At 66.5% G+C, this 13,896-nt stretch overlaps 2 protein-coding genes across 2 annotated transcripts; one reads left to right on the plus strand and one right to left on the minus strand.

Moving 5' to 3' along the window:
- Positions 1 to 732: 732 nt before the first annotated feature.
- LOC135886140 (poly [ADP-ribose] polymerase 2-like) lies at positions 733 to 5,868 on the minus strand. The gene is made up of 12 exons (XM_065414009.1): positions 5,553 to 5,868; positions 5,209 to 5,284; positions 5,039 to 5,135; positions 4,632 to 4,785; positions 4,335 to 4,473; positions 3,253 to 3,316; positions 3,034 to 3,168; positions 2,677 to 2,801; positions 2,170 to 2,269; positions 1,956 to 2,054; positions 1,663 to 1,787; positions 733 to 940 (listed from the first exon to the last, which is right to left on the minus strand). The coding sequence occupies exons 1-12, from the start codon at positions 5,866 to 5,868 to the stop codon at positions 781 to 783; spliced, it is 1,590 nt and encodes a 529-aa protein (XP_065270081.1). The 3' UTR covers positions 733 to 780.
- Positions 5,869 to 9,704: 3,836 nt separating this feature from the next.
- On the plus strand, positions 9,705 to 13,231 carry LOC135887208 (kelch-like protein 33). Its single transcript, XM_065414982.1, has 5 exons — positions 9,705 to 10,254; positions 10,656 to 11,577; positions 12,100 to 12,270; positions 12,564 to 13,173; positions 13,205 to 13,231. The coding sequence occupies exons 1-5, from the start codon at positions 9,705 to 9,707 to the stop codon at positions 13,229 to 13,231; spliced, it is 2,280 nt and encodes a 759-aa protein (XP_065271054.1).
- Positions 13,232 to 13,896: the final 665 nt, after the last annotated feature.

Here is a 13,896-nt window from a genome sequence, read left to right on the forward strand (position 1 = left end):
CCCCAGCTCTACCAGTGCCCCTCACTCCCCACCCGTAGCCCCCTGTTAGCCCAACCCTGGGCTCCCCCCCGAGCTCTGCTAGTGCCTCTCACTCCAACCCACAGCCCCCTGCCAGCCCAGCCCTGGGCTCCCCACCCCCGAGCTCTGCCAGTGCCCCTTACTCCCCACCCACAGCCCCAGGCTCTCTGATCCCTGGTTCTCTCTCTGCAGCTGGGGCAGTTCCGTTGCACTGCCCCTGTCTCCTGCCTGCAAGCCCGGCCTGGTCCGGCCTCCCAGCTGCTCTTGGCCGTGGGCGACATCCTGGGCAACGTCTATTTCCTGGAGTGGGCCTGTCTGCGGGGGGACGAGGCTGAACCCTGATCCATGTGAGCGGCAATGACACAATAAAGCCACCCGCTGAGCTGCAAAGAACAGGGCCTTTGTTCAACTGTCCCGGCCTGGCCCCTCCCCCAGAGCGAGGGGGGGCTAAGAGGCCAGAGACATGTCCCCTCTGCCCAGTCCCTTGGGATCTATCAGGCCCCAGGCCCCCACCCTTGTGTTACTGCTTCGGGCCTGTCCATGGGGCTGGATGAGGGCGAGAGGGTCGCGACATTGTATCTCAAGCCCCCATGCCCTAGGCATAGCCTAATTGGGGGAAAACACCCCCCAGCACGCTGCAGCCAGAAATGCAGCAGGGCGCAATCAGGGCTGGTACCAAATTTATTGCTGTAGAAAGCAGCCAGAGGGCCATTTCCACAGGAGTCCCGGGGGAGAGGGGTGTCTCCCGACCGGGGGGGCTTGTCACCACAGCGGGGCAAAGCTGAAGCGCACTTGGAGCAGGTAGCGCATCCGCACCTGACCCGGGTCGTAGACGACGAACTCGTTGTAGTTGAGGGTGTAGCCATGGGGGTTCGTCACGCCCATCTCCACGGCTGGGCCCAGCGGCACTGCGGCCCCATCCCTAGGGGGAGATGAGGCGGAGGTCAGGGCAAGGGTAGGTCAGCCCCCCAGATGCCTGGTTCTCTCCCATTCTGGGGGGCAGCGCCAGGCATGCATGGCTCCTGGCCTGCACAGGTTTGCTGCTCTTTCCCCGGAGCCCCCCCCAGCCGGCTGGCACCGAGCAGCAGCCGCGACGGGCTGGGGAGGGGCACCCTGGGGGCCGAGCACCTGGCTCTGCTTGACTCGCTGCAGCGGGCGGGCAGGACCTGCACCCATGGGCCGGGTTCTCCCCTTGCCGGCCTTCACCCCCTGCCCTGAGCTGGCAGCTGGGTTGGCGCCGGGCTGTTCAAACGCGACACGGCTATTTCTCCTCTGGGCCTGGAACCAAACCACGGTGGGGGGGCTGCAGGACCGGCCCGTTGGGGGGTACAGGAGGGGGGCTGGAGCAGGCACGGATTTCCCTGGGGGCAGAGGGGGGGCAGCTCTGCCTACCCTGAAGGTCCAGGCTGGCTCTAAGTGTCTCGCCTGGGGTCATGAAAAACTGGGGGGGTCCCAGGAGAGTCCCGCAAACCAGCTTCTCCTGGGGCCAAGTGAGTCTCCACTGAGCAGCAGCGAAGGGGCTGGGGGGGGACTGTGGCATCGTGCCAGGGGGCAGAGCTTTCCGCTCATGCTATCCCCCCTGGGCCTCCGTCACTCAGGGTGAGTGCCATGGGCTGCCAGCCCTGCCCCCTCTCCGGTACTCACAGCATGATGCTATTGGTGGGAGCGGGTGCCAGCTTCCCCAGCCCCTTGGTGCTGTGCTTCCCGGGCGGCAGCTTCCCGGCCTCGGCATTCGCCTCCAGCAGCTCCTGGCACTCACCCAGGGCCACCTACAACGGGAGAGGGGCACCAAGTCCACAGCTGCCTGTGCGTCCTGCCCAGAGCAGGAAGAGAACCCAGCCCCATCCTGTTCTAACCCCAAGACCCGACTCCCCTTCCAGAGCCAGACATGAACCCAGGTGCTCTGGGCCAGGCTCGCGCTCTGGGGTGGCACTCACCTCGCACAGCAGCAGCAGGCCCACGTCGCGCTGGCGCGAGGCGAAGCAGTAATTGGCGCTCTTGGACGACATGTCTGCGAAGTAGATGCCCTTCCCAAACTGGGGGTGAGAGATGGGGGGTGGTGAGGGATTAGACTAGCTGAGGGGGAGGGAGCTGGGAAAGGGCCGAGGGGGAACAGGCAGGCAGCTGGGGACAAGGGGGGGGGGGTCTCACCATGTAGCCGGTGACGGGGGCCTCAGGGGGCGCCACTCGCAGCCCCTGGCTCAGGATCCCCACCCAGTTGCCCAGCCGGGAGCCATGCCACAGCAACGTCCTGGGGGGAAGAAAGGGGGGGGGGGTGAGCCCCATTCCCAGCCCCCAAACCTTCCCTCCCATGCCTAGCCTCCCCGCTTCCCCGCAGTACCCAGCCCCTTTACTGGCTGGGATCCAACCTCCGCCCCACCAGACTCTCCTCCTGTGACCAAGCGTGAATTGTCTAACACTTTTACTCTGCCGCTGTGTGCCTCAGTTTCCCCTGTGCCTGGCACTGAAGCAGAAGGGTTCGCTTAGCTCGGAGGGATGTGGGGGGGGCAATGCTGGGAGGGAGCTGACAGAGCCAGGGGGAGGGGGGGCAGCCTGGTTGCACAGATGTAACCCACCAGGCGCAGGACAAACCCACCTGTTCCCATCCCTGGGCCCCCCCAGCTGCTCCTGCCCCGAGGATGCCCCCCAGCCCCTCACCGGTTGGGCAGGCTGGCGCGGAAGGGGGGCTCGCCGGCCCGGCGCAGGGTGAAAGCCTCCAGCAGCTCCATGGAGTAGTCACGGTGGGTGGGCGCGTGGGTGGAGAGCAGGTACCGCTCCAGCACCTGGGGGGAGCCGTGGGGCGTGAGCCAACCCCAGCCCTGCCCCCCTCCCCACCCGCCTGGCCCTTTTCAGCGCCCGCCCCCCACATGCCCCTGGTCACTGCCCCCTCACCTGGCCTCCCCAGCCCCACACTGCCCCCCTTGCCCGCCCCCCCAGCCTACACTGCTCCCCACCGCTCCCCAACCCACCTTGCCCCCCAGCTTCCCCACTGCTGGCCCCTCGCAGCCCCCCGACCTGGAAGTGGGCAGAGTCCCGCTCCAGGGGGTGGAGCTCACAGCCCAGTGTGCGGTAGCTCCGGTCCAGCGGGTGCTCCTGGCCATGCAGCTCCAAGCGCGCCAGCTTGACGGCGATCTGGATCTCGCCCAGGGCCTGGGGGGTGGGGGGAAGTCAGGGGTCAGAGGGGGATGGACAGACAGAGAGATGGAGGGACAGATTTCCCGCCCCCCCGCTCACCTCCAGCAGCTGCACCTTCTCCTGAAGCTCCTGCCACGTCCGGATCAATGGGGGTGGCTGAAGCCTGGGGGTGTGTATGGGGGGGGGGGGAGAGAAGCAGAGTGAGCCAGGCCTAGGGAGAGTGGGGGGGACCTAGAGCCCCAGCGAGGAGGCAGAGCAGGGCAGGGTAGGGGGTGCTTGGAGGGTCAGGGGTAGGGTTGCCAGGCGTCCGGTTGTTGACCGGAACACCCAGTCGAAAAGGGACCCTGGCAGCTCCAGTTAGCACTGCTGGAAGGGCCATTAAAAGTCCGGCTGGCGGCACAGCGGGGCTAAGGCAGGCTCTGCGCGGCTCCCAGAGGCAGTGGCATGTCCCCACTCCAGCTCCTAGGCATTGGGGCAGCCAGGGGGCTCCGCACGCTGCTCCCGCCCCAAGCACCGTGGTTCCCGACCAATGGGAGCTACGGGGGCAACGCCTGCAGACAGGGCAGTGCATAGAGCCACCTCGCTGTGCCTCCACGTAGGAGCCAGAGGAGGAACATGCCACTGCTTCTGGGAGCTGCTTGAAGTGAGCACCACCCGGAGCCTGCACCCCCGAGCCCCAACCCCCTGCCCCAGCCCTGATCCCCCTCTCACCCTCCAAACCCTTCGATCCCAGCCCAGAGCACCCTCCTGCACCCCAAACCCCTAATACCCAGCTCTGCCCCAGAGCCCGCACCCCCAGCTGGAGCCCTCACCCCCCCACACTCCAACCCCCTGCCCTCCGACCCCCCCTGCCCCAGTCCAGAGTCCCCTCCTACACTCCAAACCCCTCATACCCGGCCAAGCCCCAGAGCCCTCACACCCCCTGTACCCCAACCCCCTGCCTTAGCCCAGTGAAAGTGAGCGAGTGAGTGAGGGTGGGGAGAGTGAGCAACAGAGGGAGGGGGGATGGAGTGAGCAGGGGCGGGGCCTCAGAGGAGGGGTGGGGCAAGGGTGTTTGGTTTTGTGCAAGTAGAAAGTTGGTAACCCTAGGCAGGAGGTGCTCGGAGCAGGCGGGGGGCACTCGGCACGGCGGAGCATGCTGGGAGCGACACTCGGGGGGAGGAGCGGGGGGGGGCACTGACCCAAAGTCATGGGGCACACGGGTGTAGAACTCGTTGCAGGCTTCCAGCAGGGCCCATCCAGTGTCCCCGGCCCGCAGAACCGCCTCCACCTTCTGCAGTGACTGGAACCCAGCACGGATCTGCTCCACCGTCAGCTTCCCTGGGGGGAGCGGGTCAGAACCACTAGCGCCCGGCACCCCCCAGGGGCCCCCCGACTCCCCCAGATCCCCTGCCCCCCAGAACCCTCTCAACCACAGCCCAGATCTGCCGGCCCCCGCCACCCCCAATCCCTCCCCCACACGCCCACGGGGGGCTCACCGAGAGGGGCCTTCTTGGTGTCATACTTCATCTCCAGCACCATCTCCTCCATGGCCTGCAGGTCGCAGATCAGCCCCAGCAGCGCCTGCACTCGGGGGTCTAGTCGTGAGGCTGGTTTGGGCTGGGGCCCCCCCGCGCAGCTTGGCTCTGCGGCCTGGGCAGGGGGGGGGGTTGTTACTGGATCTCCCAGCCGTACCCGGAGCACCCCCATCCTGCCACCCAGCAATGCTCCCATGGAGGTGGGACACAGGGCCCACTGCTTCTCCACGCGAGCTGGGGGGCCTGCGTGGGCTTCGGGATCCATGTGCAGGTAATATGGGGCAGGGGGCTATGTGCAGGGGGTCACGAGGCCAGCTGTCCTCGTGCAGGTCGTATGGGGGGGCTGTAAGGGGGGGTGTCACACTCACGGGGGGCTGGCTGTCCATGTGCAGCAGGTCGTACTTGCCAGGCACTTTCTGGAAGTTGCACCGCTCGGCCCAGTGGTTTTTGGTCTTGTCGAGGAACCTGGGGAGAGACCGGAGAGGGAGGCGAGGAGGGGGCAGGCTCCAAGGGGTTTGGGGGGAGGGGGGGGACTCACTTCTTAGTGAAGATCTCCTTGGCCTGGGCAAGGTCCCCAGCGCAGGACACCAGCGCGTGCTGGCCCGGCCGCCCCACTGCAGGGACAGTGCCCCCTGCCGAGCCCCCCACTCCCTGCAGCACAATGCTCCCTGCCGAGCCCCCTGCTCCCTGCAGCACAGCGCCCCCTGCCGAGCCCCCTGCTCCCTGCAGCACAACGCCCCCTGCCGAGCCCTGCCCCCACTCCCTGCAGCAGGGCGCCCCCTGCCGAGCCCCGCCCCCACTCCCTGCAGCACAGCGCCCCCTGCCGAGCCCCGCCCCCACTCCCTGCAGCACAGCACCCCCCGCTGGCCTCCCTCTCCTCACTCCACACAGTGCCCCCAGTGCTCACCACGTTGCGCAGCTCCTCCAGCGAGGGGCGACTCTTGCGGGCCCGCCCAGGGGGGGCCGACTGGGCGTAGAACTCATAGCAGGGGCTGACGTCCATTGTGGTCGCGTAGTCCGGGGGAGCCGAGAGGGAGCCCCCCTCATCCGCCTGGCCAGAGCCCTCCATGGACGGGGCCGGGGGGCACGGCTGGGGCCTTGCCCCCTCCTTGCCTTTGTCCAGGGCGGGGCCCGTCTGGAGCTTCCGCACCTTGAACCGGCCCAAGGCCAGAACCGTCTTGTAGGCCGGGGACTCCATGGGGGTGCCAGGTCCACCTGGGGGTGAGGGGGGAATCCAGTACTTTGGGCAGGAAAGGGTTAAACTCACCCCACCCCACTCACTGAGCAGGGCCTGTCCCTGCCAGCAGGAGGCAACAGGGACACACACACACACATGCTCTCTCTCTCTCTCTCTCTCTGAGTTTTCTTTCCATTTTAGAGATTGTGAAACTGGGGATAGAACCCAGGAGTCCTGGCTCCCAGCCCCTCCCCCTGCTCTAAGCACTAGACCCCACTCCCCTCCCAGAGCTAGGAGAGAACCCAGGAGTCCTGCCTCCCAGTCCCACATCACCACCTCGTTCTAATCACTAGACCCCACTCCCCTCCCAGGCCTGGGGGGCTGGGAGCCAGAACTCCTGGGTTCCCTTTCCTCAGGGTGGCGGAAGATGCAGATGGACAGAAAATCCCGCCCGCCCCTCAGTACCTGCTACCTTTCCGCTGGCCCTGAGTTCAATCCTGTGTCCCTCTCCCCAGCCCCTCCTTGCCTTATAAAGGGCCCAGGCTGAGAGGCCAGGCCGGGCCCTCCAGAACCGGCCCAGGCAGCCCCCGGCCGGCCCCACCGCCCTGCCCCTAATCCCCCCCCACACCCTCTCCAAACACGGAGACTTTCCATCAGCCCCGGCCCCCCTGTTTGCTCTGCTTATCAGCCCCGCGTTCTTTCCACTGGGGCCCACTCCGCCCAGCTCTGCTTGGGGCAGGGGCACGGGACAGGGCAGAGGGGCCAGAGGACACCCCCCCCCAGTGCATGGTGGGGGGCAGTTAGGGCTGGGCTGGAGGCCCAGGGGAATCGCCACCGGGAGGGAGCTGTGTGGGGGATAGGAGCCATGGGGGGATGGGTAGGGGGTGGTGTGTGGGGCAGCACAAATTCACCCCGAGCAGGGCTTGTGTGTCCGTGCGCCCCCTGATGGAGGGGACGGGCCCTGCTTGGGGGGGTGTTTGTCCTTGCCCCATACTGCCGAGGGGGATTCTCCTCAGTACACGCTGCTCCGCGGGCAGGCCAAGCAGAGTGCCAGGCCTGCACAGCCCCATGGCGCAAGCCCCACAGGCACCTTTGACAATGAGGTAGGTTTGTGTCCCCCTGCAAATATTCTTACCCCTTCCCCAAAATGGCTCTAGGCGCTCAGCTGGAAACTAGCCCCAGGGTGGGAGGGTGGGGAACCCCAGCAGAGACAGCAGGTGGGGCAAGAATTTAGGAGCACCCTACCCACAAATCCCATCACCCCACCCAGCCAGCTCATCCCCCACCTATCCTGTACACTCCACCCCATACACCCCATCCCCCACCCAGCCATCCCATCCCCCCACCCCATCCTCCACCCCCCACCCAAACATCCCATCTCCCCATCCCATACACCCCATCCAGCCATCCAGTACCCCCTCTCCCACTCCATTTCACCTCGCACCCCCCACACAACTGTCCTTCCACATCCACCCCTCCATCCACTCCAACCTGTCTATCATTCTGAACTCCGCCTCCCCCTTCCCCACCACTCCTCCCCTCCCCACCCTCCTTTGTTCTATTCCGGCTCTTTACACTCTGATGGAAAAACTAATTTGAACAAACTTTTCCGACCCCAGCTGGGAAAAGCGCCTTTATCCCCTGGCGCTGCCCAGCCCCCATGGGGGGGGGGGGTCATGCTCCAATGGGGGTCTAACCACTAGACCCCACTCCCCTCCAGAGACAGAACCCAGGAATCCTGGCTCCCAGCCCCCCGCTTTAACCACTAGGCCCCACTCCCCTCCCAGAGACAGAACCCAGGAGTCCTGGCTCCCAGTCCCCCTGCTCTAACCACTAGACCCCACTCCCCATCTACCCCCTGAAGCCCCTGTGCTTTGGACTCCTAGATACCAGCGCCTGGGAACTTCTGTCCTTCCCCACTGGCGAATCCCCACCAGGGGAGGGGGGCAATAAAGAGGCTAGGACATCCCTCCCTGCCCCCAGGAATCCCACCCACTCCCCACAGCCAGGGGCCTCCAGGCTTAGGGCTCCTGGCCAGAAGCTCCTGGCCGCAGGGCTGCAGTCCAAGGGGAGGGCAGTATGGGGCCCAGGACACGCGGGGGGCTGGCAGGGAGCCCGGCCTGCCCAGACCCGGCTATAATTAACCCCTGGGATTGGGGCCAATGCTCCCCCGCAGCTACCCCGTCTCCAGGCCTCGGGAAGGGTCGTCCCACAGTCCACCCCACAGCGGGCCCCAGCAGGTAGGGGACAGGGCTGGGGGGGGGGGGGCGGGGGAGGCTGCGGGGCAGGAACTCTGGGACTGGAAGGGGGAGAAGGACAGGGTGAGGCTGTGCGTCAAGCCTACACACCCCACAGCAAATGCAGACACACAGATATAGCAACTACACACAGAGCACAACCCTCCCCAGCAACTACACACAGACACACACACCACAACCCCCCCAGCAACTACACACAGACACACACCACAGACAGGAACTACAAGCACACACATAACCACCCCACAGCAACTGCACACACATACAACAACCCCCCCCAGCAACTACATACACACACACTGTAACCCCCCCAGCAACCACACACACACACACCAGACAGGAACTACACACACACAAACACAGACAGGAACTAAACACACACACCGCAACCCACCCCCCCTCAGCAACTACACACACACACACACCATAACCCCCCCTCAGCAACTACACACACAACAGAGACAGGAACTTCATACACACACTGCAACCTCCCCCACCCATAGCAACCACACACATACACACCACAACACCCCAGCAACTACACACACAACACAGACAGGAACTACACACACACACACACCCCACAACCACCAACAGGAACTACACACAAGCACACAACACAGATAACAACTATACACCCACCACAAACACCCCCTACAGCAACTACACACACCCACACACCACAATCCCCCCCACAGCAACTACACACACACACACACACACACACACAAACACAGACAGGAACCACACACACACACACACCCCGCAACCCTCGTCCCAGCAACTACACGTCCCCCCAGCAACTACACACACACACTGCAGCCCCCCCCCCACAGCAACTACACACACCCACTCTGCAACTCTCCCCCAGCAACTACACACACACAGACCACAACCCCCTCCCCCAGCAACTAAACACACACACAACACAGAGAGGAACTACACACACACACCACAACCACCCCTCTCACTTTCCACAGCAACTACCCACAGCAAACACACACACACAAAGTGAACACAGGAACATGCAAACACCGTACCCACACACACCAACACACACTGCACAACTGCACACACTAGAAGGTTAATGACACCACACAGCCATACATCACACCCCCCACACTTCACAACTACACACAACTTCACAAAGACACCACAGATACTCCTGCCCAGCACACAGCACCACCGGAGCACAGAGATGCCCCCCAACATAGCGCACAAGACACACGTCATAAAATCCCTCAAATACGCCCCCAATACCCACAGCTCACAACCCCCCAACTGTTACACAAACATCACACTGCAATTATGCACACACGCCACAAAAACAACCCCTCCTCCCCGTTACACACAATCTCACACACACACACTTGAGTAGCTGTTGAATGGCATAAAGAGAATGGAACACAGGGCCTGTCCCCTCTAGGGGGCGCTGGCTCCCATCCGGCCCCAGGGTGGGGACTGGCTGGCTCAGCGGGGTGGGGCACGGGGCCTGCCCCTCTAAGGGGCACCAACTCCCATCTGGCCCCAGGCACGGGAGCTGACTGGCTCAGGGGCCAGGGCCTTTCATGTCCTTTCCTGGCAGGCGCCTCCGGGGCGATGTGGCCAGGCGAGGGGCCGGAGCCGGCTGAGGGGCCAGGCGAGGAGGGCGACACACCCGAGCTACGCTGGGAGCTGCGGAGCGAGTGCCACGCCCGGCAGTTCTTCGAGGCGGCGTTGGAGCTGCGCAGGCAGGGCCAGCTGGTGGACATGACGGTGATGGCCGGCGCCCAGTGGTACCAGGCCCATGGTGTGGTGCTGGCTGCCGTCAGCGCCTTCTTCTGCCAGCGGCTGGTGTGCGGGGCCGCCGGGGAAGTGGACGTGAGCCCACTGGCCACGCCGCGCGGCTGGGAGGCTGTGCTGGATTTCGCCTATACCGGGGCCTTCACTGCCATGCCGGGCACGGCCGGGGAGCTGGTGGCTGCAGCTCAGGCCCTGGGTGCGCCACGGGTGGTGGAGATCTGCCGGAGGATGGGGGATGGGCTGGAGGGGCCAGAGGGCAGGAGCCCAGATGAGGAGCAGTGGGAGACGCTGCAGGGCATGGAGGAGCTGTTCCGAGCCGGGGTGGGCTGTGACCTGGCGCTGACCACTGAAGGAGAGACCTTCCGAGGTGAATGGGGCACCGGCAGAGGTGGGGAGGGGGCAGGGCTGGGCCAGCAGGGGGCTGCGGGTTGGGAGTGAGGGGCACCGGCAGGGTTGGGCTAGCAGGGGGTGCAGATCGGGAGTGAGGGGCACTGGCAGTGGTTGGGGGGAGCCCAGGGCTGGGATAGCGAGCACTGAGGGCAGGGCTGGGGTGCAGGTTGCTGCAGGTCGGAAGTGAGAGGCACTGGCAGCGCTGCAGGGGAGCCCAGGGCTGGGCGAGCAGGGGGCTGCAGATTGTGAGTGAGGGGCACCGGCAGCCCTGGGCAGGGAGGAGCCCAGGGCTGGAGTGGCTGGCACTGGGGGCAGGGCTGGGCGGCCCGGGGCTGCCTTTGGGGTCTCCGTGCCTGACCTCCCCCCTCTCCCCCACAGCTCACCGGGTCGCGCTGAGCTGCGGCTGCGAGTACTTCCGGGCCATGTTCTGCAGCGGGATGCGGGAGGCGCGCCAGGGGGCCGACCCCCTGCCCACGCTCATGGCCCCGACCGACCTGCGCCTGCTGCTGCCCTTCGCCTACTCGGGGACAGTGGCGGGTAGCTGGGCCGAGCTGCTGGGCGCGGCTGAGACCGCCCTGCAGTACCAGGCCTCAGGGCTGCTGGCGCTCTGCCTGGAGGCCCTGCAACGGGCGCTGAGCCCGGCCCGCAGCCTGGACCTGCTGGCCTTCGCCCGTGCCTATGACCTGCGCCCGCTGGGCTCTGCCGCCCAGGCCTACGCCCTGGCCAACTTCGACGGGGTGGCCCGGTGCCCCGGCTTCCCGGCCCTGCCGCTGGCCGAGCTGCTGGCCCTGCTGGGCTCAGACGAGCTCTATGTGGCCAGCGAGGTGGAGGCCTTTGAAGCTGCCCTGCGCTGGCTGGAAGCCGACCGCACCCGCCGCCTGCCCCATGCCGAGGCCGTCCTGGCCCGAGTCCGCTTCTCCCTGATGGGCACACGGGAGCTGCGCCGGGTGCGAGCCGCGGACCTGCTGGCTCCGCCGGGCCGGCTCTACCAGCTGCTGGTGGCGGCGGTGGCGGACGAGGGGCCCTGCCGCGTGCGCACCCCGGCCGGGGCCCTGGTGATCTGTGGAGGCGAGGGGCTGGCTCCCAGCCTAGCTACCCGCCGCCCCACCCGGGAGCTGTGGTTTGCCCACCAGTTCCGCAGCGGTGTGGGGCTGGTCAAGCAAGTGGAGTGGAGGCGGCTAGGCCACTTCCCGGACGGGCCACGGTTCCGCCATGCTGCCGCGGTGCTGGGCAACATGCTCTACGTGCTGGGCGGGAAGCACTACTACGGGGTGCGGGACACGCTGGCCACAGCCTTCCGGTGAGTGGGGCAGGTACCGGCCTCTAGGGGGCTCTGAGCAGGGAGGCTGGCCCGGGGGGCGGGGAATGGGGCACAGGGCCTTTCCCCTCCAGGGGGCGCCAGCTCCCATCCAGCCCTTATGGGGAGGCTGGCCCAGGGGGGCGGGGAATGGGGCACAGGGCCTTTCACGTCCAGGGGGCGCCGGCTCCCATCAGGCCTCAGGGTGGGGGTCTGACTGGTTGGGGTCAGGGGAAGGGATCTGTGGTGGGTGGGGAGATGGGACCAGGGGGGCAGGGAATGGGACCTGAGGTGGGGGTGGGAGGCTGGCTGGGTGGCTGGGGTGGGGAGAATGGGACCTGGGTCTGGCTGGGGTGGGGTTGGGGAAGGGAAGGGATCTGGGGTGGGTGGGGGGCTGGCCGGCCCAGGGGACAGGGAATTGGACCTGGGATGGGCGGGGGACTGTCTGGCCCAGGGAGGCAGAGAATGGGACCTGGGGCAGGCAATAGGGTTCATATGGGGAGTGCCCACCTCACCCCATTGCAGGTACGACCCCGCACAGGACTCCTGGCAGCGCCTGGCCGACATGCCCAGCGCCCGCAGCTCCTTCCCAGCCGTGGGGGTGGCCGGGCGGATTTATGCCCTGGGGGGTAGCTCTGAGGACGCCTACTGCACGGATGGGGTGCAGTGCTACGACCCCCCTGCCGACGCCTGGAGGTGAGGGGGGGGGTAGTGCCTGCTCCTGCCCTTGGACGCCTGGGTACCCTTTTCCCTCCAGGGCCCCCACCCCCGCATGGCTGAGCCAAAGTACCCACCACCTGGATATCTGGGGTCCCATTGGCACCAGGCCTGGTAGGGGCCAAGAGGGTGCCATGGGGGGCTGTCATGGCCGGTGGTAGGGGTGCTATGGGGGGGCATGGTTGGCTGTTTGTTTCTGCTTTTTCCTCTATTTCATTGGCTGATTTTTCTCTTTTCCTTTCTTTTCTCTGCCCCCCCCCCCGCCCCCCCAGGCCGTGCTCCCCCCTGCCCGCCCCGCTCTGCGGCCATGCTGCCTGCACCTTGGACGGCGTCATCTACGTTTCAGGGGGCTGCGACGGCTCAAGCGAGTGCCGGACCTGGCTGCTGCGGCTGGGCCCGGGGGGCCCCTCGGCCCAGCTGGCCCCCATGCTGGAGGAACGGGCCGGCCACATCATGGAGGCACTGGGGGAGCGACTCTATGTGGCCGGGGGCCTGCGCTGGCACGACGGGGGCTACACCGACCAGCTGGCCTGCGAGGTCTACAGCCCCGGCCCGGACGCCTGGGTCCGTCTGAACCCGCTGCCCCAGGCCCACGTGGGGGGCGCCTCAGCCGTTCTGCAGGGGGAGCTATATGTGCTGGGCGGTTACAGCCAGGAGACCTACCGGGACACCCACCTGGTGCACGCCTACCAGCCGGGGCAGGGGCGCTGGCTGATGCTGGGCACCCTGCCCCAGGCCTGTGCCGACCTGCGGGCCTGCGTCCTACTGCTGCCGCCCACCCTGCGGGGGGACCCGGCCTGCCTGATGCCCCCCCATGGGACCAGGCAGCCCCTGGCACCTCCAAACAGGATGGGGACCCCTCTGAGTCCCACATGGGACAAGGCCCCCCTCTGACCCCCCCCCATGGGATGAGAACCCCCCGTCTGATATCCCCCTTTGACCCCCCCACAGAACAGGGGACCCCTCTGAGCCCCCCATGGGATGAGACCCTCCCCTGATCCCTCCACAGGACCCGGCAGCCCCCAGCACCTCCGCACAGGAGGGAGAACCTGTCTCCCAAAGAACAGGGGCGCCCCCATGGGACAGGTGAACCCCCAACACCCCTCAGCGGTATAGAGGAGCCCGGTTTCTTCACATGGGGTGGGGGAGCCCCTCTGACAAGGACCTGACACCTCTCCTTGGGACCCCCCATGAGACAGGGCCTCCCTCGGACACCCCCCGCGGCCCCCTGAGGAGGAGGAGGGGAGGGGGCCAGGCGGGGGGCGCTGGCTCCTGAGGCGCGAGTCGGGTCAATAAAGAGGGTTCGGCTCAGCCCCCGCCTGGTCATTCCCCACTCGCGGGGCGCCGCCATGGACCCCACGCGGCGCTTTGGGGGACCAGGAGCAGGATCCCCCCCGCCGAGATGGGGGGCAGAGCTGAGCTCCCCTGCGCCCAGCCAGAACCGGGGGGGTTGGGAGCCTGGACTCCGGGAATCAGTCCCAGCTAGGGGGTCCGGGGCCCGGACTCCTGGGTTCTCCCTGAAATCTGAGCCCGGCTCCGGGGGCGGGTCCGGCAGGCGCCTCCCACCAGCTGATCCGGGCACCAGCCGGGTTGGGTGCGGTGCTT

The sequence above is a fragment of the Emys orbicularis genome, chromosome 12, assembly GCF_028017835.1.
Source record: "Emys orbicularis isolate rEmyOrb1 chromosome 12, rEmyOrb1.hap1, whole genome shotgun sequence".
In the NCBI taxonomy this organism is placed as follows: domain Eukaryota; kingdom Metazoa; phylum Chordata; order Testudines; family Emydidae; genus Emys; species Emys orbicularis.

Excerpts from the sequence above, each read along its gene's own strand:
- LOC135886140 (XM_065414009.1), bottom strand. The coding sequence starts at position 5,868 with ATGGAGTCCCCGGCCTACAAGACGGTTCTGGCCTTGGGCCGGTTCAAG. Across the intron at positions 2,270-2,676 it reads CGCGCCAGCCTGCCCAACCG|GACGTTGCTGTGGCATGGCT; the intron begins GTGAGGGGCTGG and ends TCTTCCCCCCAG. Across the intron at positions 2,055-2,169 it reads CCCCCGTCACCGGCTACATG|TTTGGGAAGGGCATCTACTT; the intron begins GTGAGACCCCCC and ends TCTCACCCCCAG.
- LOC135887208 (XM_065414982.1), top strand. The coding sequence starts at position 9,705 with ATGTGGCCAGGCGAGGGGCCGGAGCCGGCTGAGGGGCCAGGCGAGGAG. Across the intron at positions 12,271-12,563 it reads CCCCCTGCCGACGCCTGGAG|GCCGTGCTCCCCCCTGCCCG; the intron begins GTGAGGGGGGGG and ends CCGCCCCCCCAG. Across the intron at positions 13,174-13,204 it reads TGAGTCCCACATGGGACAAG|AACCCCCCGTCTGATATCCC; the intron begins GCCCCCCTCTGA and ends CCATGGGATGAG.